The 27,197-nt window shown below is 38.6% G+C and overlaps 1 protein-coding gene across 4 annotated transcripts in view; it reads left to right on the forward strand.

The window, feature by feature from the left end:
* The window catches only part of mypn.S (myopalladin S homeolog), an 84,047-nt gene extending 57,109 nt beyond the window's left edge, over positions 1–26,938 (forward strand). For all 4 annotated transcript variants that reach the window (XM_018227490.2, XM_041571002.1, XM_041571003.1 and 1 more), the window contains 14 exons: positions 804–945; positions 2,551–2,574; positions 2,994–3,110; positions 5,143–5,503; positions 8,776–9,285; positions 9,877–10,027; positions 11,166–11,387; positions 11,476–11,625; positions 12,831–12,913; positions 13,950–14,076; positions 14,734–14,941; positions 16,644–16,809; positions 21,716–21,849; positions 26,234–26,938. In XM_018227490.2, the coding sequence (XP_018082979.1) occupies positions 804–945; positions 2,551–2,574; positions 2,994–3,110; positions 5,143–5,503; positions 8,776–9,285; positions 9,877–10,027; positions 11,166–11,387; positions 11,476–11,625; positions 12,831–12,913; positions 13,950–14,076; positions 14,734–14,941; positions 16,644–16,809; positions 21,716–21,849; positions 26,234–26,400 (2,562 nt within the window). In that variant the 3' untranslated portion in view covers positions 26,401–26,938. The remainder of the gene's footprint in view (positions 1–803; positions 946–2,550; positions 2,575–2,993; positions 3,111–5,142; positions 5,504–8,775; positions 9,286–9,876; positions 10,028–11,165; positions 11,388–11,475; positions 11,626–12,830; positions 12,914–13,949; positions 14,077–14,733; positions 14,942–16,643; positions 16,810–21,715; positions 21,850–26,233) is intronic.
* Positions 26,939–27,197: the final 259 nt, after the last annotated feature.

The following is a 27,197-nucleotide window of genomic DNA, read 5'->3' on the forward strand; positions in this document are numbered from 1 at the left end:
GCACGAAATTCAAATTTCAATGGAGGAACACGTATCTGCACTACAAATGCCTAGAAAACCTTCAAATCTGCAAATAAAAATTTTATTTTGCCCTACACATGTGCCCACTGTTTAGGTAAGTTGCCATGAGTCAGGAAAAGTAGGGGGGAGGAAGGGGAGCCCCAAAAAATTTTTGATCTTTTTCAGCCTATCAGCCATCATGTAGAAAACACGCCAGCGTTTTTTGGGACTTAGAAAAAATTTTGACTTTTTTTTAAACAATCCCTACCTACTCTATTGCGCTTCGCCAGGTCTGAGGTGGCGAAGGAAGTCTAGCGTAAAAGGTAGCGTTCGCTACACTGCGCAAGTTAGTGAATTTGCGTAGTTTCGTCGCTAGCGAAGATTCGCCTGGCGTAAGGTTGCGAAGTAACACTAGCGAAACTACGCCAGCGTTCGTTAGTGAATTTGCGCAGTAGCGAAAATGCCCAACGCTAGCGAATTAACGCTAGCGTTCGGCGCTTCGCGCGTTAGTGAATTTGCCCCTTACAGTTTCCCAATATATTAAGTGGTTATTTAGGAATATCTTTAAGCATGGTACTATGGGGCTTATCTGTTAACCCTGAGCAACTTTTCTTAGGTGCGGTAACCCATAGCAGCCAATCAGACATCTATGTAAAATATTCTACCTACATTAGACTGAACAAAGCTGCTGATAGGTTGTTATGGCTTTGTGCCCTTGATGCTTGTGCACTTCCTCGTTCCATACACTTTTTCTTTGCAGGTTTCTGTTTTTGCAGCATATTTACTTCTGTTTGTTGTTTTAGAGCTTGCAGGATCTGACTGCTTGTGAAGGGCAGCTGGTTGTGTTTGAAAGTCGGGTGAAAGGATCTCCGTCTCCCAAGGTTGAATGGTATAGAGAAGGAACACTGATTGAAGATTCCCCAGATTTTCGGATCTTGCAGAAGAGTATGTTCTACTATTTAACTGATGTTGAATTTGTTTCTGTTACATATACGGTAATAATATCCCTCCCCAGGGCAGAGCTCATGTCCTTCTGGAATTGCTCATTATTTATAAACTACAACTAGACTGAAGCAAAATAAATTTACAGGGATCCCTTTGTGCATTATACAAGCAAGTTACTAAACGGTGCCTCATTTGGCTCATTTATTTTGGGCAGTGGTAACAAGCACAAGGGAACCTAATAGTAAACCCCCTATGGGCAGCTTTCTAGAAGTGATGGAGAATTCCCTGTGCATGTGAACATTAGGGAATGAAACTGAAGTCGGAAATGAGCTAGTTTGTATGTTTTCCATACTATTCCAACCTCTCCTATTTCTTTAGCTTCTCTTTCTGCTTTGCTCCTGTCCATTGCCCATGACTGGTTGCCAAAAGACTGGCGTAAACTTTTCCCACTGTGCTAAAGAAAAAGATCATTCCTTTCTGCAGGACATTTATATGCTAGCACTTGAACTACAAACAAATCTTCTTTTATAGTTAAAGCCCCATGTTTTCCCAACCAATTTCTTGAATTCAGTAAATTTAACCCAGGCAGATATACAAAAAGCCAAGTATTGCTCCGATATCATTGTTTTTAAAGGACTAAAGCTTAACTAAAGAAGTAGCTAGAAATGTTGTACATGATCTTTTGTGCATCTGTACCAGCCCAAGGCACCCACAGCCCTTTAGCAGTAAAGATCTGTGTCTCCAAAGATGCCCCAGTAGCTCCCCATCTTCTTTTCTGCTGATTCACTGCACATGCTCTGTGCTGCTGTCACTTACTGAGCATAGGGACACACTCACAATATACAGTACACATAGAATAGAAATGTCACTGTATAAGGCTGATTAGTAATTAATTCAGATAATAACTACATGCAGTGCCGGGCCAACCCGGCCAGGCGCCCTAGGCAGCCTGGCCGGACAAATCGCCCAATACGCAACTGCGCTTGCGCGAAAAGCCGCCAGTGCGCATGCGCGAAAAGCTGCCAGTCCGCATGCATGAAATGCGCAAAACAAAGATTACACATGTCGGCCAGAATGGGGACTGGTCTAGCGGGTAGGAGAGGCACAGAAGGTACGTGCCTGGCGCCCCTCCAGCTTTGCACCCTAGGCACGTGCCTACTCTGCCCACCCCTAGTTCCGGCCCTGACTACATGGCAGCACAGAAACCAGTGCAATTAGCAGCAGAATTTAATAATCAGCCCTGAGCATCAGCTTTATATTACAGACCAACCTCATTTTCTGATGGATAATTAGTGACGAGCCCTAAGCTTAGCTTCTCAACAGCTGCTCAGAGCCCACTGAGCATGTGAGTCTCACAGACACTTTCCAAGATGGTGACCCCCTGTGACAAGTTTGAAGTCCTGGATCATTGCTGCTATTGACAAGCGGAAACTTTAGGCTGGTTCAATAAGTTCAGTATATAAAATATGGCATTTTTAGCTATATTAATTTTTAGAGTTTAGTTCTCCTTTAAGTCTATCAAATATATTAATGAAAAATCTGCTAACATTTTAGAATTTGTGATCATTTTTAAAATGTTCTTTGTTCCTTTTTTGTACCCAATAGAACCCCGTTCAATGGCAGAACCAGGTAAGTTAAATTCTATGTCTAATGTTTAAAGTGAATAATTATGACATCAAGCATAAGATTACATTGGGAGTTAGGTATACAAACAGAGCCGGAGCAATTCTTTGGTTATAAATTACTATGAAGCTGTAAAGTCCCCCTACAGGAAAATAGTAAAGCCTACAGGAGGTTTGTATAGTAGTGCAGATCAATTGGGTGGATATGCTGATACAGGTATGTCTGGAAGCACTACATGATTAATATACCACTGGGCTATCTTTAAATAGACTATTGGCATTGTTTCTTTTGCTCTTTTGCATTAAGCATTTAAGGAAAGGACAGTAGCAGCTGAAAATTAAGCTTTCTTGGCTTTTCATACTTATGGATGAGCACAAGAAAATTGTTATTTGCTAAACAAATGTCTGTACTGTTTGTTTCCATAGAAGAGATATGCACTTTAGTGATAGCGGAAGTGATCTCTGAAGACTCTGGCATGTTTACATGTACTGCAAGCAACAAATATGGCACCACTTCAAGTATTGCCTATTTAACTATAAAAGGTAAGAAAAAACCCATGCTTTTATATACATTATATACATGTGCCTCTTTAGTAATCAAGCCATATTTAGTCCCTCAATGTATGAATGATTAATGTGCTTAACTGAGCAAGTAGATTTGTATTTTTTGCATGAAAGGGACAGAGCTTAAATAGCATGCAGATAGTTGAGCTACTGCAAATGTTATGCAATACCTTCCTCAGGATCACAAACAGGTTCTGATCTAGGCATATGGTTCCAGAGAGTGGCATCTGAATGTAAAATATATATTTTAGGGTTTAGAGTTCAGAGGGACAATACTAGTTACTAGTTTTCCCTGGAAATCCGTGCAACCCACCTTTAAATTAACTGCTAACATATTAAACTTGAAATATCAGATTTACTCCCAGAAGAGCAATAGCTAGCGTGCTTGGGACCAATATCTTATGCTTCATAGGGTGCCTTGATATGCCTTTAAGTACAGGGTTGCAAATGTACCTTGTGAGCGTATTGTGAAGAAAAGTGCTCTAAAATGTATCCACTTGAAATAAATAATGGCATTTGGGTACTTTTTGTTAGAGCTGACCCACCCCCTATAATTGCTAAAACAGTAATGGTTTATACCAGGGTTTTGAGTTGAATTCTGTTAATCCATAAAATTAATCAGACCAACTAATTTAATTACCATTTAACCAGCAAAATAATTTGTATAGGTATGGGATCCAGTCTCTGGAAACCCGATATCAGGAAAGCCCAGAATTAAGGCCGTCTCCCATAGACTCCAGTTTATCCAAATAATACAATTTTTTAAAAAATTATTTCTTTTCTCTCTGTTATAATAACACAATACATTGTATATAATCCAAACGAAGACATACTTATTCCTTATTGGAACCAAAACCAGCCTACTGGGTTTATTTAATGTTTACATGTTTTCTGATAGACTCAAGGTCCAAATTACAACAAGATCTGTTATCCGGAAAGCCCCAGGTCGCAAGCATTCCCATACCTGTATAAATTAATCAGATACAGAACCACAGAGTTGAGTGACTGAGCCGAATTTCCTGCCATAACTGTAAACCTTTGGCAAAAGATCTATGATACTGTTAAAAATTATGTGTAACCTTGTGTGTGACCTTAGAGCAAGAGATGTATACACTTGCTCACTCACTGCCAGATAAACTCAAGCTTTATCACCAATGTGTAGTGATTGGCGAATCTGTCCCGTTCCTACTCACCAAAAAATTAACGAAACAGTGAAAATTCATGAAACATATTGAAGTCAATGGGCATCAAAAGGATTTTGACGGGCAACAATTTTTACACAAGCAAAAATTTTTATACGTGAGACTATTCTGTCCAAATGCAAGTCAATTGGCGTCCGAATAATTTTGGCGCACGACAATTTTTATGAGCAACAATTTTTTTACTGCTGCGAATTTTTCGCCGGGCAGATTTTTGCTGCAGTTTTACGAAAACATTTGAGGACGGCAAAACGTGGACATTCGCCTTGAATCCATGCCTGCCACGTTCTCACTATTTTCTGAAAACTACTCCAACCAAATCCGCACAGCCTTTTCCCCCTATGTATGAATACATTTTCACTTATTTTTCTTGTGCAGAATAAGTCACGATAAAATCATAAACAGAACTATGATTTTTTTGGAAACCCAGCGCAACTCAAAGAATCTTCTAATTGTTAATGGGACATCTGCCATTGGGGCATATTTATCTAAGTAAAAGATCACCACAGTCCACTAGAGTGAAATTCCGCCACTCTTCATTCATTTCTATGGGATTTTTAAAGGCATATTTATCAAAGTGTGAGCTTTCAATTTCACCCATAGAAATCCCATAGGTCTGAGTTGGAGTACTTTTTATCACCATCAGACTTTAATAAATCCTGAGCTTAATAAATAAACCCTTAAATGTGTAGACACTTTCTTATCCTTGTTATTTTAATTGTTATTTTATCTATTATGTGGTATGCATTTAGATATTCTATTTCCACACTGAGTATGTAACATATAACAATGATCTGCTTTTTTTTAACTAGGGTCTAATGAAAACACCAGTACAGCTCCCTTGTCCATAAGCACAATCAATATAGATGCCTTCAAACGTGAACCTTTGCCTTCTACTCCTGAGCCTGTGGCAATAGTCAATCCCCCACCAAAGCCTAAACTAGAAGGTGTTCTTGTGAATCACAATGAACCAAGACCAAGCTCTAAAATAGAGAAAAGAGTGCATTTCAAGCTACCAGAAGATGACAAAGGAAGTGAAACTTCATCCGAAGAAGGAGTCACATCACAAAAGCATCTTGGGCCTGACCTGCCAGATATGACCAATGGTCAAACTTTGGGGTCATTGGGTCCTTCTTTTAAAGAACCGCCACCTGTTTTTGCGAAGCCTAAGCTGTAAGTGGTTTAACACAAATTCAGTGTTTGTGCTGTGATATCACTTGCTGTTTTCAATTCTAATACATCAATTTTTTTAAAATGATCCCTACAATGCCATAAAATCTGTTGCTACGTAAATATGGCCCTGCTTCTCTGAGGCTGTGCTTACTTGACTGGCTGCTGCACTTGTCCCTGAAAGTCTTTGTGACCACTTATAGGTTTTACTCACTCTATTGTAGATGCTCAGTCTTCAGTTCTATTAAGGATGCTCTAAGCAATTGTAAACCCAGGGCTCCTGTTAAAGGAACCTGTTTGGCTCAAAAGCCTCCCCCAACAAATCTCAAGTTGCATTGGCGCAACTCTTGATAATAATAATACAACCAAACCAAAAAGTCCCAGACCGATCAACAAATAGATGCTTTGAGCTAAGAAAAATGAGGGTCCTTCTATTCTGGGAGACGAGTTCAAATATGAATGTTTTAAAAAGGTCTAGATCGGTGAACTTGTAACCTGGCATCTCTCCCTATAAGGAACCCTGCCCACTATCTGAGAGTTTCTACAACTTGAATGCAGAATATAACATGCAAAATCGAAGTAGGATGGAGCACACAATATAGCAGCTTTTACTGCAAAAGTTTTATTGAGCACAGCATGTTTCGGATCTTCATGGATCCTTTTTCAAGTGTAAAATACAAAATGAACACAGAAACCTTTTTAAACCCCAAACACACCCTGAAACCACTCCTTTTTTGGTGTCATCACCTCCACTTCGATTGGTCCCAACGATAGGGAAAACCTTCTTAATCCAGTGCAAACAGTGAATCACACTTCCAGAGATATCTATTCACATAATATTAATCTTCTTAGTAGCAAAGTCCCCACCTTTAAATACTGTGACATTAAAAATATTGTAACAGTTACATATATACTTGTCTTAATTGTAACAGATGTTGCAAACTTTTAAAATTGTATCAAAATTTAAAAACAGTAGCAAAAAAGCTAAATACTTGAAAAATTAGGTACTACTCTCTCTGGAGTCTACCTACCATTTTATCCAAAGCTACATCTTTTACAAGACCATTAACAGTCAATTTTAATAGCATTTTTAGCATTAATCTTTAGCATTAATCATTATTCTCATAGGGGCTAGGCAAGTACAAATAGATCAATAAAATTTATAAATTAATTTCTTACCGTGCCTAAACATTAGATCAGTATTTTCTATCAGTATTTTCTAATACAAAAGTTGAAATCAGAGGAGTCTGAGGGGAGGAAAACAGTATGTATTAATAAAATCATAGGAAACACTTGACGCTCCAAGCTTCGTTTAAACCTTTGGGGGCTAAAGCATTTAATTTCAAAATCCAATTAGCTTCTCTCTGGAGCATTTTTTGTTTAAAGTTACCCCCTCTATTGAGTGGTTGTACTATTTCCAAAACTGCCCACTTTAACTGGCCATGTGTATGCTTAGCAGTGTTGAAATGGCGGGCCACAGCTGTATCTGTATATGCACCGGGTTTAAAATTCCGTATATCATTTTTATGTTCTTTAATTCTGGTTTTAACATTTCTTATTGTTTGGCCTACATATATGAGTCCACACAGACATTTAAGCATATAAATAACTCCTTTTGAGTCGCAGGTGGCATAATCATTTAGTTTAACTTTAGTTCAACTAAAAGGTCGGATGGTCAATATGATCTCCCTTAATAATTGAAGCACAACAAATACAATTCAAACAAGGGAAAGTCCCTTTCTTTGGAATTTCAAAAAATCTTTGAGGATTTCTTTTCATTTTGACTGCTGGACATAGTTGATCTCTAATACTTTTGCCTTTCTTATAACAGAACAAAATAGGTTCTGAAAACAGGTTACCATACTGGCTGTCTCCCTGTAAAATTGGCCAATACTTCCTTAGTACTTTTTCAATTTCCTTATTATGTTTAACATATTTTGAAATAAATGGTATCCGGTTACTACTATTCTTAACATGTGACCCTTGGTCTAACAAATTCTCCCTTTTAATTGTCGCCACTTCCCTCATCGCTTCAGACAGTTCTACTGGTGAATAACCTCGTTCTAAAAACCGGTTATATAAAGTATGACTAGAATTTTCATAATCTGTGTCCAAAGAAGTTATGCGTTTGGCACGTAAAAATTGTCCTTTTGGAATAGCTCTAATTGTACTAGGGTTATGGAAACTACCTGCATGTAATAAACTGTTTTTCTCTGTTTCTTTCCTATATAAATTTGTGAAAATTCTCCCATTATTAATCCTCAAATTCACATCCAAAAATTTAAATTATTTTCTGACATCTCTGCTGTAAATTTAACAGTTTTATGGCTCAAATTAGCTTCCTGTATCATTTCTAGGAGCATTTCTTGGGTGCCATCCCATAGAAGCAAGATATCGTCCACATATCTCAAATACAGGATGATATGTTTACTATATCTATGTTTCAAAAATAGATCACATTCTAACTTGTGGACAAAAATATTTGCAAAGGATGGAGCGACCGAAGCACCCATTGAGGTCCCTTGTTTTTGCCAAAAGAACTCATTTTCAAACATAAAATAATTTTTCTGTAAAACTACTGTTAGGCAGTCAAGTAAAAAATAAATCAATTGATGTTCTATATTTGTATCCAGAAGAGCTTCTTCTACATACTTAATCCCCTCCTCTTGAGGTATAGAAGTATATAAACTTTGTAAATCTATACTGGCCAGCATAGTGTTAATTGGGACAATAGGTAAACCTGCTAATTTATTCAATAAATCCTTTGTATCCTTTAAACAGGTAGAAATTTGCTACTAAGAAGATTAATATTATGTGAATAGATATCTCTGGAAGTGTGATTCACTGTTTGCACTGGATTAAGAAGGTTTTCCCTATCGTTGGGACCAATCGAAGTGGAGGTGATGACACCAAAAAAGGAGTGGTTTCAGGGTGTGTTTGGGGTTTAAAAAGGTTTCTGTGTTCATTTTGTATTTGACACTTGAAAAAGGATCCATGAAGATCCGAAACATGTTGTGCTCAATAAAACTTTTGCAGTAAAAGCTGCTATATTGTGTGCTCCATCCTACTTCGATTTTGCATATTATATTGGTCAGACTGGTGTGGCCTAATCAGGAGAGAGAGCAGAAACAGATGGTGGAATTTCGTTAGAACAAACTTACCTTGTTCGCAGAATATAACATATAGTCATAATGGGCTTTGAAACAGAAGGCATTCCATGGGTATAACATTTGTAACTTTCTAATAGTTCTGTCTTTGTTTCTTAATGTACACAGAGACCCTGTGAAGTTGCAACAGCTTCATAACCAGGTCATGATTGAACAGCAGCAACAGCCCTCAACACCAGTTTCCTTGGCAAAGGACACCACATATAGTACACCTGTACAAAACTCTACTGGTGCTCAGCCTTACATGTTTGCTAGACCCCAGCAGTTTATTTTTGGCCCAGATCCAATCAATAGCACGCCGGTGTCTTCTAAGTTTACCTTTTCCACTACTGGCACAAGACCATGGATTTCAAACAGGGAAAATATTCCAGAAGTCTCCACTGAGGTTGGACCATCTACAGCCAAAACTGAACCTTCCACTGCTACAGAATCCATCTTTTCCTCTCCACCTTCTGCACTAAAAAGACAATTTCAGGCACAAATTGTGTCTCCTACTCCAATATCTCCCCCAAGGATTCAGAATCCTGCTGCATTTCTCAGTTCAGTTCTCCCATCATTGCCATCTTCTCCACCTCCTACCCCCACAAATGCGATGGGGCTGCCAAAAACTTCACCTTTGTAAGTACAGAAAACAGTTATCATTTTGGCTTCATACCTTTACCATAGTGTCTGAATTTAGAACTTTCTTAGCACATGATATTGCCCAAATCATTGAGGGGAGATTTATAGCCTAGAAATATTAAGCCACATTTATAACATCATGACAAACCCCATATAGCTCATAATGTACCAAGTTTCAAGTACTTTGAATACAGTGGGAGGGATCTACATGACCAACTCATAGGGTCATATTTATTATGCTGTGTAAAACGAAATTCAATGAAAACTGCTGTGTAAAATAAATGGCGATGGTGTGTGTAATTTTACGTAATGTGAATGCCAGCTTTGATGCTGTTATTTTACATTGAAGTCATGTATAAAAAAGTAAAAATTGTATGCAGTTTTTACACAACAAAATTGTATTATGCCTGACGTTTTTTACACAGTGTAATAAAATTGCCCCCTAGTATAAAGACAAAAGACCACATTATAGGAGTGGTTATTGGAGTGCTGAAAAGCAAAATAGATACAATGATTTTGAGGAAACACGTCAATAACAGTGCACTGTATAATGTGTAACAGTATGGGGTATATTTACATTATTTATAGGTCTGCTCCTGGAGCTGCAAAGAAAAATTTAAAAACAGTACGGTTTGAATCTGAAGATCAGATTCAGGAGAATAAGGATTTTGTTGTAAAAGAACTGGAGAGAAAGCTGTCATTTAGAGCTAGCACTCCGCAATATACTCCACGGCAGCAGGTAAGGCATGAGACATACTAAAGGAACATTATATTCTATCATCAGTACATCATTCATGTGTCTGTAAAAATCAGTAGAACTCTGGGCAGACTTTTTCAGTTCATGCCCCTCTTAAAGTTTTAGCTTTTGTTTGGGACCCCCTTATCTCATAAAAACATTACAGTTTATGGAAAATATTAGTGTATGACTAAATCAGCCATTGCCCATTGCTTCAAGTCCCCCAAAAAAGTCTAGCAAAACAGTTTAGAAACAAACTAAAAACAAACAAAAAGTAGTATAAAATAGTATAAAATAGGTTCTTAAGTACAATGTTTAAAAGCAACCTGAAAAGTAATATTGATGTTTACTATATTATTCCCTCAGCATGGGATTTACCACATTGGGCATGGCAGCAATTTTGGCACAGGTGGTCAGTGTCAGACTGGGGAAGTCTGGGACCACTACTAGCCACCCCTGTGCAAACTCCTCCCCACTTCCATCAGCCTGTTTTCCCCCTAGCTCCTTGTACAGTTGATCTATTCCCTTTTCCTTACTTGCTGTGACCTAGATGAGGGCCTAAAGATCCTGGGATGGTGGTTGGTGGGTGCAGGCCTGGGGTGGCAGGGCCCATGTTTTTTTCTGCCACAGCCAGACTGGGCCGACAGAACACTGGGAAAGCACCTGGTGGGTTTATATCACCTCTATGAAGCAGTTCTTAAACAGTTGGAATTGCCTAATTCTATATCAACCAATATTCCATGTAAACACACGAATATTGGTGTGTGGCTCTATCCAGGAGCAAAATAAATAAATAGTCCAGAAATAAAGAAACTAGAAAAATTAAATGAGGAAAAAGTAAAAATAGCAAAATGGTTTCTCACCAGAGGCACCCCTAGTCCAAGGGTTACCATTCATTTTTCAATATGCAAAAAAATCCAAGTAGGGTGATAGCCCTTTCCAAGTAAAGCAGTAGCTCTGCTTTTCATTAAGTTAAAAAGGCTTTATTAGGACATAGGCCTAACGCGTTTCATGCCTGTGTGGGCCCTTACTCATAGGCTTATGAGTAAGTGCCCACACAAGTACGAAACGCGTTAGGCCTATGTATGTCCTAATAATATTCCATGTATCTGTACATAATTCTTTGCTGAACAATGTTTAGGAGTACAAAATATCCAGCTTTGAACAGAGACTGATGAATGAAATAGAGTTTCGTTTGGAGCGCACCCCGGTGGATGAATCAGATGATGAAATTCATCACGATGAAATCCCGACTGGAAAGTGCATTGCACCTATTTTTGACAGACGGCTCAAACATTTCCGGGTTGTAGAAGGAACGTCCGTTACATTCACATGCAAAGTTGTTGGGATACCCATACCCAAGGTATAGTACAGCATTCATTAAAAGTGTAGTTTGGTAACCTTCAGTTCAATATTAATCAATGATAAGAAATGATAATGGTTTTTTTCAGGTTTATTGGTTTAAAGACGGCAAACAGATATCAAAGAAGGATCAACATTGCAAAATGCAGAGGGAAGCAGATGGAACATGCGCTTTATATATTGAAGCGGCAACAAATGATGATGATGGGAACTACACAATTATGGCAGCAAATCCACAAGTACTGACTTTATAAGAATGGTCTACACCAGAGAAAGGGAGATTAATCTCTGTAACCTTTGTACCCTGTACCCATAATTCTATCAATGAGTGAGCCCATTCAGAAGAGTGAAAGGTTCATTTGATTTGATCAGTCAAATTAATCCAAATTAATCATATAACATTAGAAGGGCAAAAAGTCTCAAAGAGACAGTTTAATTTTTAAAGCTTGTTTCCACCACTCTCTATTCATTTCTATGGGATTTTTTAGAGGTGTATTTATCAGTGGATGTAAGTTAGAGTCCATCATATGATATGTATGCCTCTAAATATCCTAAAGGAACGAAAAGAGAATTGTAAAATTTTACTGTGCTGACCCTTTTATTTCACACTTTCCTAAATCTGCCCTCTAGATTGGAGACTTTCTCTAGAACTTCATTCTTTCCCATTCCAAGCTCCCTTTAAAAGAAATCATTAAATCTGTTCAGAGAAAGAAACAGTCTCAGACATGGAAATCATTCTGCAGGTTACCTGGCACTGGCACCCATAATTCTGATTAGTTCCAATACTGGAGAAACAACTTGGAGAAGCACATGGGCATCCTACATTACCAAAATATCACATTTTTCTTTCATTTTAAATTTGAGTTTTTCATAAAGCTGTACATCCAAGCTCATCGCTGATTGATTGTTATTGAATTCTCAGTAAAGGAGTAGAGTGGCAGTGAAACCATCTCTTTCTCCTGGGTGCTTCTTTACTGAAATAATCAACATAAAATATAAAAAGTAAATTCATTCATCTTTCTCTGGTTAATGCACGGCAGCTACCGTGGATGGTAACATTTTTATGCTCTCTCCTCTTGCGTTAGCACCATCTGAACATACATTTTTAGTTGGGGATTATAGGGCCCAATGGCAAGGTCTGATTTTCAGCTTGATTTCCAAACAGAAACCACAGTAGTGTTTAGAAATAAGTCAGTTACTCTTGTAGGCCACTAGGTGGTATTGCTGTATTTATTATCATTTTACCTGAGAATGTATTGTGGTAAAGTGAGCCTACGACATTTATGTTTATAATGTGTGTCAGAAATTTAGAAATAGTTCCTCTTATTTCTAAAAGTACTTCAGTAATTAAATGCAGTGTATGAGAGCAACGTAAGCTTGCTGATATAATCATTTTACAGTTTAGTAGTTTTGCTCAATAACTTGGACTCTTGCTGTTTTGCAGGGAAGAATTAGTTGCTCTGGTCATTTGCTGGTGCAAAGAGCTCCGTTCCGTCCTCGGTCACTTCTCCCTGTTCAGTCTCACAGGTAAAAATATAGGGATATTGGGATTTCTTTTCGTTACATCGTCATGATGTGCTGTGCTAATGTTCTGTAAACATCTTGCAGATAGCAGCAATGACAGTAGCTGGTGTAAAATGAGAAGAGTGCCCTCTCTGTTACCAAGCATTAAAATATATCTCTGGGTCAGGGGGAGTGCATAATAACTTGAAGTCCAAGTGAGTCCTTACTTGAGGGTCCAACATGACACTGTACTTTAAGGTTTATAAGATACATTAAGTCAAATAGGTTGGAGACTCTGTCCGTCTAAGGAACCCATTTGTTTCAAATATAAGAATAATAGCTTTCCAGCAATATTCTCTTTAGTAGCGAACCAGTCCTATGATCCTCGGAGGCCTTGTTTTGATGCTGCTTCAGTCTTCTCCTGTTGGACCCTCCACTATTCCTATAGCTGCAGTCTGGTCATTCTGTCTAGGCAATCACTGCAGTCAGTCATACTCAGGGCAGCCATCAGGGGGGGACAGGGGGGGACAGGGGGGAGAGTTGTAGGGGGCCCCAAGGGTAAGGGGGGCCCGGCCACGCCACACTTACTTGATTAGCCGGGCCCCCCATCTTTCTGAGAGCTGCTGACTTCGGGAAGGCATGGACGTTTAAGGGACCCTGGCCACTAATTTTCTTATAATGTGGGGGGGGGGGGGGCTGGCCACCAATTTTAGCCACCAATTTTTTTTCTCATGTGGGGTCCTAGCCGCCAATATTTTTTTAATGGGGGGGGGCAGTGCCACAAATGGTTTTTTATGGGGGGCCCTGACCACCAATATCTTTTTATTTTTTATTAACATGTGGGAACCCTAGCCACCAATATTTTTTTTGTTTTTTTACTGTGTGGTGGGGAGGGCGGACCTGTAGGTGGGGCTTGCGGTGGGCGTAGCCCAGGGGGCCCAGAAAATGTTGTTGTTTGGGGCCCTGCGATTTCTGATGGCAGTCCTGGTCATACTATATAGAGATTTTGATCATGAATAGCTGTATGTATTATAAAGGTTGTCTTTGACACAAACATCAGGGTAAGGCCACGTCTTCCGGAAGCAGAGAGTGAGATAGTAGAGGAGCGATTCTTCCGACCATACTTTCTTCAGGCTCCGGGAGATATGGTTGCACATGAAGGACGACTCTGTCGACTTGATTGTAAGGTATGAACCTCTCAAAATCGGGAGACAGTTTGATGGTATTCATTAAATATACCTGTACCCAAATATGCTCCTTGCACTTTGCTTAGTTGTGCTGTTCGCCAATGCACCTGCCAATCCTGCTCTGATGAATACGGCATAAGTAAGTCTGTTAATGCTAGAGAATTACTATCACTCTGTAGAGATCCATGATGGGCAGCGCTCCACAATTTCATTAAAAAAGCCTTTATTTCCATTAGCAGGGCAACATTCAGAGCAACTTTTCAAGCCTGTCACGGCTATTTATCAAGCCATAACAGGCTCAAAACATTGCTGTGAATGTTGCCCTGCTAATGGAAATAAAGGCTTTTTAATGAAATTATGGAGTGCTTCCCAACTTGGATCTCTACAAGTAATTCCAAGTGTGGAAGGACATTGGGGGAGGTGCACCCAAACCGTTAAGAATAGAGAAAGTTGTGTGCTACCTGAATTTGTTTGAAATTACTACCACCCTGGACAGGTAGGTCTACATTGGCATACTGGAGGTGATGGAGTTCCCTGCTAATTGCCTGCAAATTGCACCCAACTTGTAAAACCATGCACTAGTATTAGGGTGCACTTTTGAAACACAGTAAATTAAAATTAATATATATTTACTGACAGTTGTGAATATTTTAATAGGTAAGTGGGCTTCCAACTCCAGATATCATGTGGCTGCTCAATGGAAGGCAAGTTAAACTTAATGCAACCCACAAAATGCTTGTCAGGGAGAATGGAATTCATTCGCTCCTTATTGATCCTCTCACACAAGCAGATTCTGGAACCTACACTTGCATTGCAACTAATAAAACTGGCCAAAACTCATTCAGCCTGGAGCTCAGTATTGTGGGTAAGTTTTTTTATATGCTTTTTTAATTCTAATATATATGTTGCCAAACACCTCCCCCGCTAATTGTGTCATTAAACGTATACCATTATAATCCTTGAACCTAATCTTTCCCAAGCCTTTAAAAAGTTTAAAAACACTTTCATTTTTGACTCAGGTTGGCATTTTTATTTTTTGGAAGACAGTGTTTTTGAAGATAGATTTCAACAATTATCTTTGGAGAGATATCAGGGTTCTAAAGGAATGCAAAGTGCAAGAAAGTAATTTATCAATACAACATTCTTTCCCAGAATATCTTACATTTTGCACTAAATTCTAGAGGTGCAGACATTAGTACTTAAATTAGGCACTCATTTTAGTAACTTGGGGAGGCCCATTTATCAATGGTCGAATTTCAAATTCAATGTGATTTGAATTTGAATTCATGTGATTTTTTTGTAATTCGAATATACTCACAATTCGGAGGTTATTTAAGAAAAAAATTGAATGTCTAATATTCGATCGAATGGTTCCGACTCGAAAATTCATATCGTATCATCATATGAATCAAGTTTTTCTCTGAAAAAAACAGAGGGTTAATTAACCCTCGATATTCGACCGTCAAAGTAAAATCCTTCGACTTTGAATATCGAAGTCAAAGGATTTTGCGCTATTCCTACGATCGAAACAATAGTCGTTCGATCGAACGATTAAATCCTTCGAATCGAACGTTTTCGAAGGATTTTAATCCATTGATCAAAGGATATTCCTTCCCCATAGGCTAACATTGGCCTCGGTAGGTTTTATGTGGCGAACTAGGGGGTCGAAGGTTTTTTTAAAGAGACAGTACTTCGACTATCGAATGGTCGAATAGTCGAACGATTTTTAGTTCGAATCGTTCGATTCGAAGTCGAAGGTCGTAGTCGAAGTAGCCCATTCAATGGTCGAAGAAGCCATATTCGACCATTCGAAATTCGAACTATTTTTCCTCTATTCCTTCACTCGAACTAAGTAAATGGACCCCTAAGCAATTTTTCAGCTGGACTTTATTTTTAATTTTTTTTTATAGTTTTTGAATTATTTGCCTTCTTCTTCAGACTATTTCCAGCTTTCAAATGGGGGTCACTGAACCCATCTAAAAAACAAATGCTCTAATGGACTCTAGCAACCAGATTGCTGAAATGGCAAACTGGAGAGCTGGTGAATAAAAAAGCCGAATAACTTAAAAACCACAAGTAATAAAATATGAAAACCTCTCAGAATATAACTGAAGCCAGATATTAGTTAGAGGGCTCCATTGCATAAGAACATGCTGCACTATGGCCTTTGTACTTGACCTCTTGCAGGTCTATTCAATTGGTTCAAGATGACGGTAGAGATGGGTGCAAACAGACACAAGTGTGTTTTTGTATGGCATTTTATTTTTTAATTCAATGTCCATTTTCAAAGCACCTACCAAACATAAATAAATCATGTGACTTCCAGTACAAGTTTGCCCTGTAATTGCTTTATTATCCCAAAAATGAAAGATGCCCTACAAGCCCTTCCATACTGCTTTCCCTTTGTGTGCAAAATCAATCTATGATCCTTTGGATCAGGGGTTTGTTATTGTTTTTGATGTTTCGAAAAAAAACAGCTACTTGCTCAAAATTGGCATACTGATAATCTTATGGCTTGGTGCAGCAATTAAATTGTTTTCATTGTTTTTTAAAACCCCCTTATTTAGCAAAAGAAGTACAAAAAGCACCAGTATTTTTGGAAAAACTTCAAAATTGTGGTGTCCCAGAAGGCCATCCAGTCAGATTAGAGAGTCGAGTTGTTGGAATGCCCCCGCCAGTGTTCTACTGGAAGAAAGACAATGAATCCATTCCTGCCAATAGACAACGGATAAGGTACAGTATTGCTGAAAAGAAATAAGATATTATATCGCGCCTTAGAATTAACACTGCTCAGCCATTCAGTAGAAGAGACACTATAATTGTGTTATAAACTTGGAATATTATCCCTGAGTGTTCAGATTTGTATGCCGCACAATTTATTGGTTTTGGAGATATCTTCTACACCTACAGAAATCAGTAGCAGGCTCTATATGTGTAAAGTCATTGCTTAACAACAGACCGTAAACAAATTGGTCATTGTAACAGCAGAGCATATTTAATAAGTAATGTTTTGTCTTATGAACTTCTGGGTGCAAATCAGAGAACTAGCGGAATCCATCTTTGGACATGTCACTGGCTGTACTTAGATTTACACTACCCAAGCCAAATACATGAATGCTGTTTTTTTGGCAATTGATATGTATTGATTACAGTCCCTTAACTACTAAACAATTGTTCTTCAATCCCCCTTCTTAGTTGCAACATGCTTGGGTTATTGGCTGGTGCATATGTAGAGCAATAGGTGAATAGGTGTCATTTGTTTTAGTTAAACCTTACAGTTTTTAATAGGAGCTATGTCGACCAACATTCTAGTTCTAGACTGGTTATATTACTGCAACTATAACTGTCACTAAAGATATAAGTGCCAACTTTTGTATGGGCAAGCTCTTTGGGACATATAGTATTTTCTGCTACCTGTTGGAAAAGGCAGATTCAGAATAAAATGCTCTGTAATATTTATTTCATTGTGAAATATCTCTATCCCATCCAAAAATATGCATTTATATAATAAATGAAAACTTAGCAACCTGTATATTTTATTATGAATAACACATTAAACTTGAAAAAAATAAGTTAGCATAAGGGGTCATTAACATAACCCCAGGTGGAGCAAATGCTAGATCGCTACATGGATATTCAGTTTGGCACAGAGAGCAGTATCATAAGGTGTAGAAAAGCGTGCCCCATTGTGTCCAGTGTGTCCAGTGCCCCTGCCATTCCATTTGTGCATTGGGATGATGTGCAACTTATGTGATGGAGGGGTCCTTCTTGCTTCTGCCCTCCTACCCCTCACCTATACAGTGCTGATTAATACAGTAATTGTGGTATTCATGGGTGAAGCTACAGGTCTCTGATCTCCAAAGTTGCGACAATTTGTACAGAACAAAATGCAATGTGCAAAGTGCAAACGGCCAACTGGGTAATTTGTTTGTAATTTGCATACTGTATTCTGCTTCACAATTGCCTCTTTAATGTTAAAATGCTTATATTTGACCCAAAAAAAGCATCTTTCTACTACACTACTAATTATTTTTCTGCTGGTAGGATGGCACAAGATGGCTTATGGTTTGCAGTATTAAGATTCAACCGTTATTCCAAGAAATTTCAGACCCCCATGCTATATAAAATATATTACATGGAATTTATTATCAGGAATGCTCGGGATTTGAGGATTTCATAATTTGGATCTCTATGCTTTAAGGGGGTTATTTATCAAAATCCGATTTTTTCTGATTTTTATAAGTAAAAAAAAGTCAGACCAGATCCGATTTTTCAGATTTTTTAAGTAAAAAAAGTCAGAACAGATTCGATTTTTTAAGTAAAAATGTCAGATCCAATTAGAATTCATGATTTGACCTCAATAAAATCAGTTCAGAAAAAAATTAGAAAAATTCGGGTTTTTGCAAAAATAAACAAAATTTTTCAGGTTTTATGCATGAAACGCTTGAATTTTTCATGAAATCGCTTGAAACCCCCAATTATTTCGGATTTTTGTCAAAAATTCAGCACAGACCATGATATCTTCAAATTTCAAATGGGACCTTTGCCACTGGCTTCTACAGGACCCCGACAGCTTGGAAATGGAATATTGAAATTTTGGATTCGGACTTTTAAAAGCCTCAAGTTTTTTTTTTTTATAGTAAAAAAAAACTTGAATTCTACAGTTATTGGCATTCAGACTTTAATAAATAACCCCCTAAGTCTTTCAAAAATCATTTAAACCCAATATGATTGTTTTTGCCTCCAATATGAATTCATGCAGCTTAGTTACCATCAAGTACAAGGTACTATCTGTGTTTCAGAGGAAATAAAAGAGTCTATGAGAAATGGTCTTCCTGTAATTCAGAGCTTTCTGGATAACGGGTTTCCAGATAAAGGATCCCATACCTATACTTAGTACATATATGTTCCGTTTCTCAGACTGACCATTATGGCATTCTTTTATATTTTACAATGGAGAAAACAGAGAAGCAAACACACTAAGGTTCAGGGCACACGCTCAGATTCGGGGAGATTAGTCGCCCGGCGACAAATCTCCTCTTCTTTGGAGTGACTAATCTCCCCAAACTGCTTCCTCGTAAGGCAACTTCTGGCAACCTCGGAAAAGTAAGCACTCCAAGTGCCATCCCGCTGGTGATTTGGGGAGTTTGGGGGAGATTAGTCGCCCGAATAAGAGGAGATTTGTCAACTAATCTCCCAGAATCTGGGCGTGTCTCCTGACCCTAAAATAGCAAAATGCCACTTAGTGTTTTATTTTTAGTGATGGATGTGGCTTTTTACACGCTGCATGTTTGCCAACAGTGGAAAATCACAACTAAGGGGTAGATTTATTAAAGGCCCCATTCCTGACAGTCAGCATTCTTTTTAACAAACTGAAATAGCTGATAGCTGTGTCGATTCGTCAGAATGTGTGTTAAAACGGGCTAAGGTATATCGAAGGAATACATCGTCTACAGATTGATACAGAAAATGATCACAGTTGACATTAAATAGTCAACCTGCCAGAGTGATCAATATGTCGGCTGTGTAATCTTCCCTCTGGATAGTTCACATGTCACAGGATGCCTGGGATTTAAGATGGATTTAATTGGAATGCAATCCATTTAGAACCAGCCACCTCTGCAAATTACTTGCTGCTGAGTACACTTACAGCTTATGGCTGCAGGGAACTCAGCATGGCATTTTGACCTTAACATTTACCTTTGTAGTGCTACATTCAGTGTCGGACTGGGATGTCAGGGGCCCACCAGAAAATCTTAGATCGGGGGCCCACTTTCCAATCTATTATTCCTCCTCTCCTCACTCAACCTCTCTATTGTCCTTATGTTTTATAGCTACTTACTATATTCTTATTCTTACCATGAAATTGGCCAAACTTACACCAGGACTCACTGGGAGTTTTCCTGGTATCCCTGTGGGCCAGTCCAACACGGGCTACATTACTTCATGCCATTATTCAATTTACTGGTGCACAAAATAATGGAAACATCTGATCCATGAAAATGGATTCCATATTCCTGAACGGCATGAAATAAATAAAACTAAAAGTAAATCCTAAAGTTCTGTAATGGTCATGCTTTCCTCAGTTTCTGTTTCCCTGAGTAATGCTGAACAATACTCTTCTTATTCGTGTTTCTAATATGCACCAACAATGGCACCTCTCCCATTTATTAAGGTTCTGTGAAACTGTTGCCAGTCTGTTTTGCTACAAACAGTGGTTTCTTATACTGTTGCAAAACGTACAACTGTGTGGTTGTGAAACTCCCTAGCCAAAGCAGATGTGCTACGGTCACATTATGCCTAGTGCTAATACATACTGTAAGTTGTGCATTGGTGTGAATGAGGCACTAGGGTCAAAATGCTGAGGGGATGCAAGGGAGCCATCTATTTTAATTTATTTTAATCTATTGTCCAAATGCAAAGTTTATGGCTACCTATTCACATGAAACCTGCTACAGATATTATCCGGAATGCTTGGGACCAGGGTTTTTCCAGATAACGTATAACGGACATAACAGATCCGTAATTTGGATCTTCTTACCTTAAGTCTACTAGAAAATCATGTAAACATCAGGGAGCCGATTTATAAAGGATCAAATGTGATTTTTTCCACGATTCAAATTTTTTTTGCATCCAAACTCACACATTCGAGTTATATGTTCTAAAACTCGAATGTCTGTGAGTTAATACGAAAAAAAATTAGAAAACCTTAATAAACATTGTAAATTCGAGTTTATCAGAGGTAGAAGAACCCTCACACAACTCACAAATCTGATCCTTGATAAATATGAATAATATAAATAAACTCAAAAAGGCAGGTTTTGTCTCCAATAATTATTACTTACAGTATGTCTTAGTTCGGATCAAGTACAAGGTACTGTTTTATTTTTTTTTTTACAAATTTTGATAAAATAGAGTTTATGGGAGACAGTCATTCCGTAATTCGGAACTTTCTGGAAAACGTGTTTTCGGTTAACGAATCCCATACCTGTACTGTCTTATATAATGCAGGTAATATAGCTATCCAACTATAATGTATGATGCCAATATGCAGATGAGCTTTGCTCTTTGCATACAATAAGATACGCCCAAATAGTTTACGATAGATTAGGGTGAAAATAACTCTATAACTAACATATAGGGCCTTGCTTATCAAAATCAAAATTTTTCTGATTATTTTAATTAAAAAAGTCTGACCAAACTAGAATACACTACTGGACCTTATTTATTATAAAAAAAAAAAGAAAAAATCACAATTTAATCGTTTCGGGGACAAACAAAAAATTTTAGCAAAAATCCGAACTGTATGATTTTTTTTCCAGAATCAGTAGATCTGAGATGAGGTCGGAATTTTTTCCATTTTTATATATATATATATATATATATATATATAAAATAAATGTGAAAAAAAAATTTCCCCCACTAAATATTTGGCTTTTATAGTAAGAAAAACCTAAACTTTTTTAGGTTTTTGGCATTCAGACTTTAATAAATAACCCCCAATGAGTATATTTTCCTAGAACTGTGTATCTGAAGGAAACATGACTGAAACATGAATAAAGATGACTGAATTGACTTTTCCTCATGCAAAAGTAAACAGGAATAATCCAAAGCAAATATATCCTATTGTGTTTTGCAGCATGCATCAAGACAACACTGGTTACGTGTGCCTTTTCATCCAGCCTGCCAGAAAAGAAGATGCAGGATGGTACACACTGTCTGCAAAGAATGAAGCAGGGATAGTGTCCTGTACTGCAAGACTTGATATATATGGTACGTCATGTAGCAAACAGTTGGATTTCTGTAGACCTGTAGTTTTAGTTTCTTCTGATGATATTTCCTAGTGCAGGTAGAACAGCTCCTTCTCCAATGATAAGACTTTATGCATAGAACTAGACAGGGTTGAACTGGGGGCTCAGGCTCCACCAGGGCTTCTGCATCAGGGCCCCCCTTCTGGCCCCTCGGGGCTTCTGCCTCAGAGCTCAGAGTCCGGCAACTCACCCCCCCCGTTGCACGTGTGCGCATAGAGTTTTTGTCGTGACCAGCAGGTCATACCAGGAAGTGAAGCTGGGTGCAGATCTGGGCCGACGGGGCTCACTAGAGCCAGGGGCCCACCAGGTTTTTTCCCGGTGTCCTGCCAGCCCAGTCCGACCCTGGAAATAGATCAAGGGAGGGGCATATTCTACTTCCTGAAACGATTAGAACTTTTTGCTCGTCTCTAATTTAAAAAAAAGGCAAAAGTACTCAAACCCTGTTTGGTCAATATAACAGTGATCAAAAACAATTTCATTTGAGCAGATGGTACTTTACCGGGGGAATCACAGCATAAAGTGGCCCCTGGTAACACTTAGGGGCACATTTACTATTGGTCGAATATCGAGGGTTAATTAACCCTCGATATTCGACCGTCGAAGTAAAATCCTTCGACTTCGAATATCAAAGTCGAAGGATTTACCACATTTCCTGCGATCGAATGATCGAAGGAAAAATCGTTCGATCGAATGATTAAATCCTTCGAATCGAACGATTTTTTTTTTTCGATCCCAAATTGGCTAGAAAGCCTATGGGGACCTTCCCCATAGGCTAACATTGATGCTCGGTAGGTTTTAGGTGGCGAAGTAGGTGGTCGAAGTTTTTTTTAAAGAGACGGTACTTTGACTATTGAATCGTCGAATAGCCGGACGATTTTTAGTTTGAATCGTTCAAGTCGAAGTCGTAGTCTAAGGTCGAAGAAGCCAATTCGATGGTCGAAGTAGCCAAAAAAATACTTCGAAATTCGAAGTATTTTTTATTCTATTTCTTCACTCGAGCTAAGTAAATGTGCCTCTAAGAGGCAAATTTAATGCAATAGACCACAACAATTTGCCACAGGACTTAGCACAGGTATGGGAAATGTTATCCAGAATGCTTGGGACCTGGGGTGTTCTGGATAATAGATCTTAACATAATTTGAATCTTCATACCTTAAGTCTAGAAGATCATGTAAACATTGAATAAAGCCAATATGAATTAATTATATCTTCGTTTAGATCAAATACAAGGTACTGTTTTATTATTGCAGAGGAAAAAGACATTTTCTAAAATTTCGATTATTTGAATAAAATGGAAAAAGATGGCGTTATTCAGAGCATTCAGGATTATGAATCCCATACCTGCAATTAATAATAAATATTTAGAGCATTATGTTAGAAGCCAACGTTTTAGCTTCACTGGACAGCCTGGATTATAAATCTTTGGGTCCATGACCATATAACCATTAAAAATGCTTTTATACAGGTCATGGAACTCTGAGGTTATTTCTTATATCCTCATATTTTCCAACAAGTGGTACTCTATTTATTATAATACACACGTTTTAGTGAGTCATGTGACAAAAATTACATCACTCATAGGCGGATGGTGACTTAACAACAATTCTTTTATAATCTTGTGTCATACATAAATGGTGTTAACTTTAAAAGTACAACAACATTTTTTAAACCCTTTTAAAAGAAAGATGCACTTTGTAGCACGGCAAGGTGATATAAAATATATTTTTATATACAAAATATATACGTTTTCGTCTTCATTCAGTCTCATAGCTTTCCCTCTGTTTGATCACTTAAAGGGCACCTGTTGGGCAAAAATATTATCCCCAACCAAAGGTGCTGGCTAATAGAGCCTGCACTCCGGTTGGGGGTTACTATTTTTTTTTTTATAAAAAAGTTGCCCCCTGCCAGCGATTGGACACCGCAACGGGAGGGAGCTCCCTGTGTAAGCGACCATGTCGTACATAGAGCATGCACTTAAAGAGTCACGTGCATAATGAGTAAGTTCGCTCATTATGCACATGCGTGTGCCCCAACATGGGCCAATCGTCAGGGCCGCCATCAGGGGGGGACAAGTGTCCCGGGTATGAAGGGGGGCCCGGCAGTGCTGCAGTTTTGAAAGAGCCGGGCCCACTTGAGAGCACCAAAGCCGTGCGCCCATTTTCTAAGTCCCGAACAGCCGAAATGCAGATGTGCCGAAAAGCCAAACAGCCGAAGGACCTGAAGCCACGAAAACAGCCGAAGCCGAACTCCTGAAGTGCCAAAAAGACCCAAAGTCATGAAAACAGTTGAAATTGAAGTCCTGAAGCAGCGAAAAGACCTGAAGTTGAAGTCCTGAAGCCACGAGTTCAATTCTACTGAACAATTTGTGTGGTTTTTTTAATCCCCTTGCCACCAATGTATTATTCTAATATTCTATAGGCCCCTGCCACCGATGTTTTTTTTTAAAAAATGTTTCTTTAACTTGCAAGGGTGGCCCTGGCGCCAATTTTTTTAAAAAAATATTTGCTGGGGCCCCAATTTTTTTTTAACTTGTAAGGGGGGCCCTGGCGCCAATGTTTTTTTTAAAAAAAAAATTTTGGGGCACCAAATTTTTTTTAACATGTAAGGGGGGCCCTGGCGCCAATGTTTTTTTGAAAAATATTTTTTGGGGCCCTAATTTTTTTTTACCTTGTAAGGGGGGCTCTGGCACTAATGTTTTTTTTTTAACTTATAAGGGGGCCCTGACCATCAATTGCTTTTTATTGTGTATGGGGGGGTTACTTTTTTAGCGCTGATGTCTGTGTGGTCTTTGGGGGGGGCCGCGAAAATTTTGTTGTATGGGGCCCCGTGATTTCTAATGGCGGCCCTGCTGCTTGTACCAGGAGCTCCCTCCCGGTGTTGGTGGCCTTGCGCGGGCGGGGGAATTTTAAAAAAATGAATGTTACCCTCAACCGGAGTGTGGGCTCTCTTAGCCCGTACCTTGGGCTATAATATTATTTCCCAACAGGTGCCCTTTAATGTTAGATGAATTCAATACTCACAACTACCTTACACTCAGCTCCCAGTATGTTATTTTTTTCTGTCCCTCAGGGACCAGCAGGCCCAGCCCTCACATCAATTCAGCACACTTCATTTGCTGCATTTCCAAAACTTTTTAAGCCCCCAAAATAACCCCTCCAACTAAAACATTCCCCCCATAAATCCCAGTAGAATTCATATTCCTGCCTCCCCACACTCTGTTCCCAGCAAGATTAATTCTTACAGCCACAAAAGACTCTCAACCTTACACTTGTGTCTGTAGTATTTGGTATTCAAGAAATCCGCAAAAACAACTCCTTCAGCTCACATATACAACAAAATCATATATGAAGAAATGCAGCCACATTTAATGCATGAATAGCAGGATGATTATTATTAATAGGTTATTTTCCACACCTTCTGCTGCTCGGAGCCTCAGTTTCCCTGCACTGTAGATTTAGCTCCGTGTATGCCCCTCCCCCTGCTGGCCGGGCAATTGTTCTTGGAAGCAGGGCAGGGAAGAGCAATAGATTCTGAGCCTAGGAACCAAGGAACAACTCCTGAGACAGGTAGAGTATATCAGGCTTGATTGTTACTGTCTTACTCATCACTTCTCTATCACACCCATCCCACGGAACTTTGCCAGTGCCAGTGCTAGATTAATCACTTTTGATTTTTAGTTAGAACCTTCTCCAGCACAATATTTCAGACAAGGTAGGGTACATTTACAATGGACAAAGGTATGGGAAGGCTTAGCCTTCCCAAGCCTTAATTAAAATCCGCCTATGACATCACTACACTATAGCACTTCATACCTCCCAACTGTCCCTTTTTCGGAGGGACAGTCCCTCTTTTGACAGCTCAATCAGCAGTCCCTCATTTGTACTGGAAAGTCCCTCTTTTCTCTGCACTGAACAGCCAGAAAAAGAAACAAAGTTTCTCACTTAATTGGCTTTTAGCAGAGAGCCCAGAACAGCCACAGGTGCAAATAAGATACTTTGTAACAATTTTGAGACACAAAAACACAAGTTTAGATAAGGAGAAATATTTTCAAACTTTCATAACCTGCCAAATTTTGTAAAACAAACATGGTAATTAGGGGTGTGGCCACAGAAATGGGTGTAGTCAAAAAATTGCTGTGCTACGTGCGCTACGTGTCCCTCTTTTTACTTCCAAAATGTTGGGAGGTATGCTATAACTGATGACATCACTGCTCGTGCTTTTATATGGTCACGGAACCCCTCGGTGACTTATAACATCCTTATATTTTAAATTGATGCACAAACCTGATTAGTTTTTATTCATTGGAATAAGATTATACTATTTTAATCATTTATTTTATCTTATAGCTCAGTGGTACCAGCAGATTCCCCAGTCAATCAAAAAGACCCGACCAACAGGTTCTCGGTATTCCATGTTTTCAGCTTTGGATGCCATCATCTCTCATCCTCCTGTAATAACACCGCTGAGTTATTCATCGAAGACACTGGAAGTGGTAGAGAGCGAAGAGTTGTGAATGGAACTGACTTCAGTGACAATAAAACTGTGAAGAAAATACAGCTTGAACGTTTACAAATCAAATTTTTTTTTTGAACAGGGATAGAAACCCCTGTTTGGCTTCAGTGTTTTGCCGATATAAAATAATCTGACTGCCACGTTGTACTGTTTCGGTGCCATTGGGGGCTTCAGCCCTTTCTGGCAGTGAACAGGTTAACATAGATTTGCCGTATATGTAGCCCGGAGTCGCCAGCAGTACTCTGTGATCTGTATGCCTGTGGCACTGACACTGATGCAGTGTTTTCTGTTTGACATATAAATTCCTTATTTAAATATTTATATTGACAAAGAAAAGGAAGTAAAGGCCGATAGAGTTTATATTAATATATAAATGTGCATTATTTGTATTTTACCTGATCCATTGTTAAAACAAGGCTGCTTATACAGTAGAAGGTTTAATTTTAAAGTACCATCTCTTACTATTTAACAAATGGCAATTTATTTATAGGAAGTGAAAATGAGATGTATTCTCTAATAAAGTTACAACATGTTGCCTAGAATGTGTTTCATTGTTTTGGTTATATTTATATTATTATCCATTATTTATATGACATATATTTGCAGCCCTTTACAAAGATTATACATCATTCCTATTAGTTCCTGTCCCAGTGGAGCTTACAATCTAAATCCTTATAACATAGGGGCAATTTTACCAGGCGTCAGTTAACTGTACGGCATATTCTAGATGGGGCCTTACCAGTGCTCTATGCAGTAGAAGAATGACCCCCTTCCTGCCGTGAATCAATGCCCCTTTTA

The sequence above is a fragment of the Xenopus laevis genome, chromosome 7S (genome assembly GCF_017654675.1).
Source record: "Xenopus laevis strain J_2021 chromosome 7S, Xenopus_laevis_v10.1, whole genome shotgun sequence".
Taxonomy (NCBI): Eukaryota; Metazoa; Chordata; class Amphibia; order Anura; family Pipidae; genus Xenopus; species Xenopus laevis.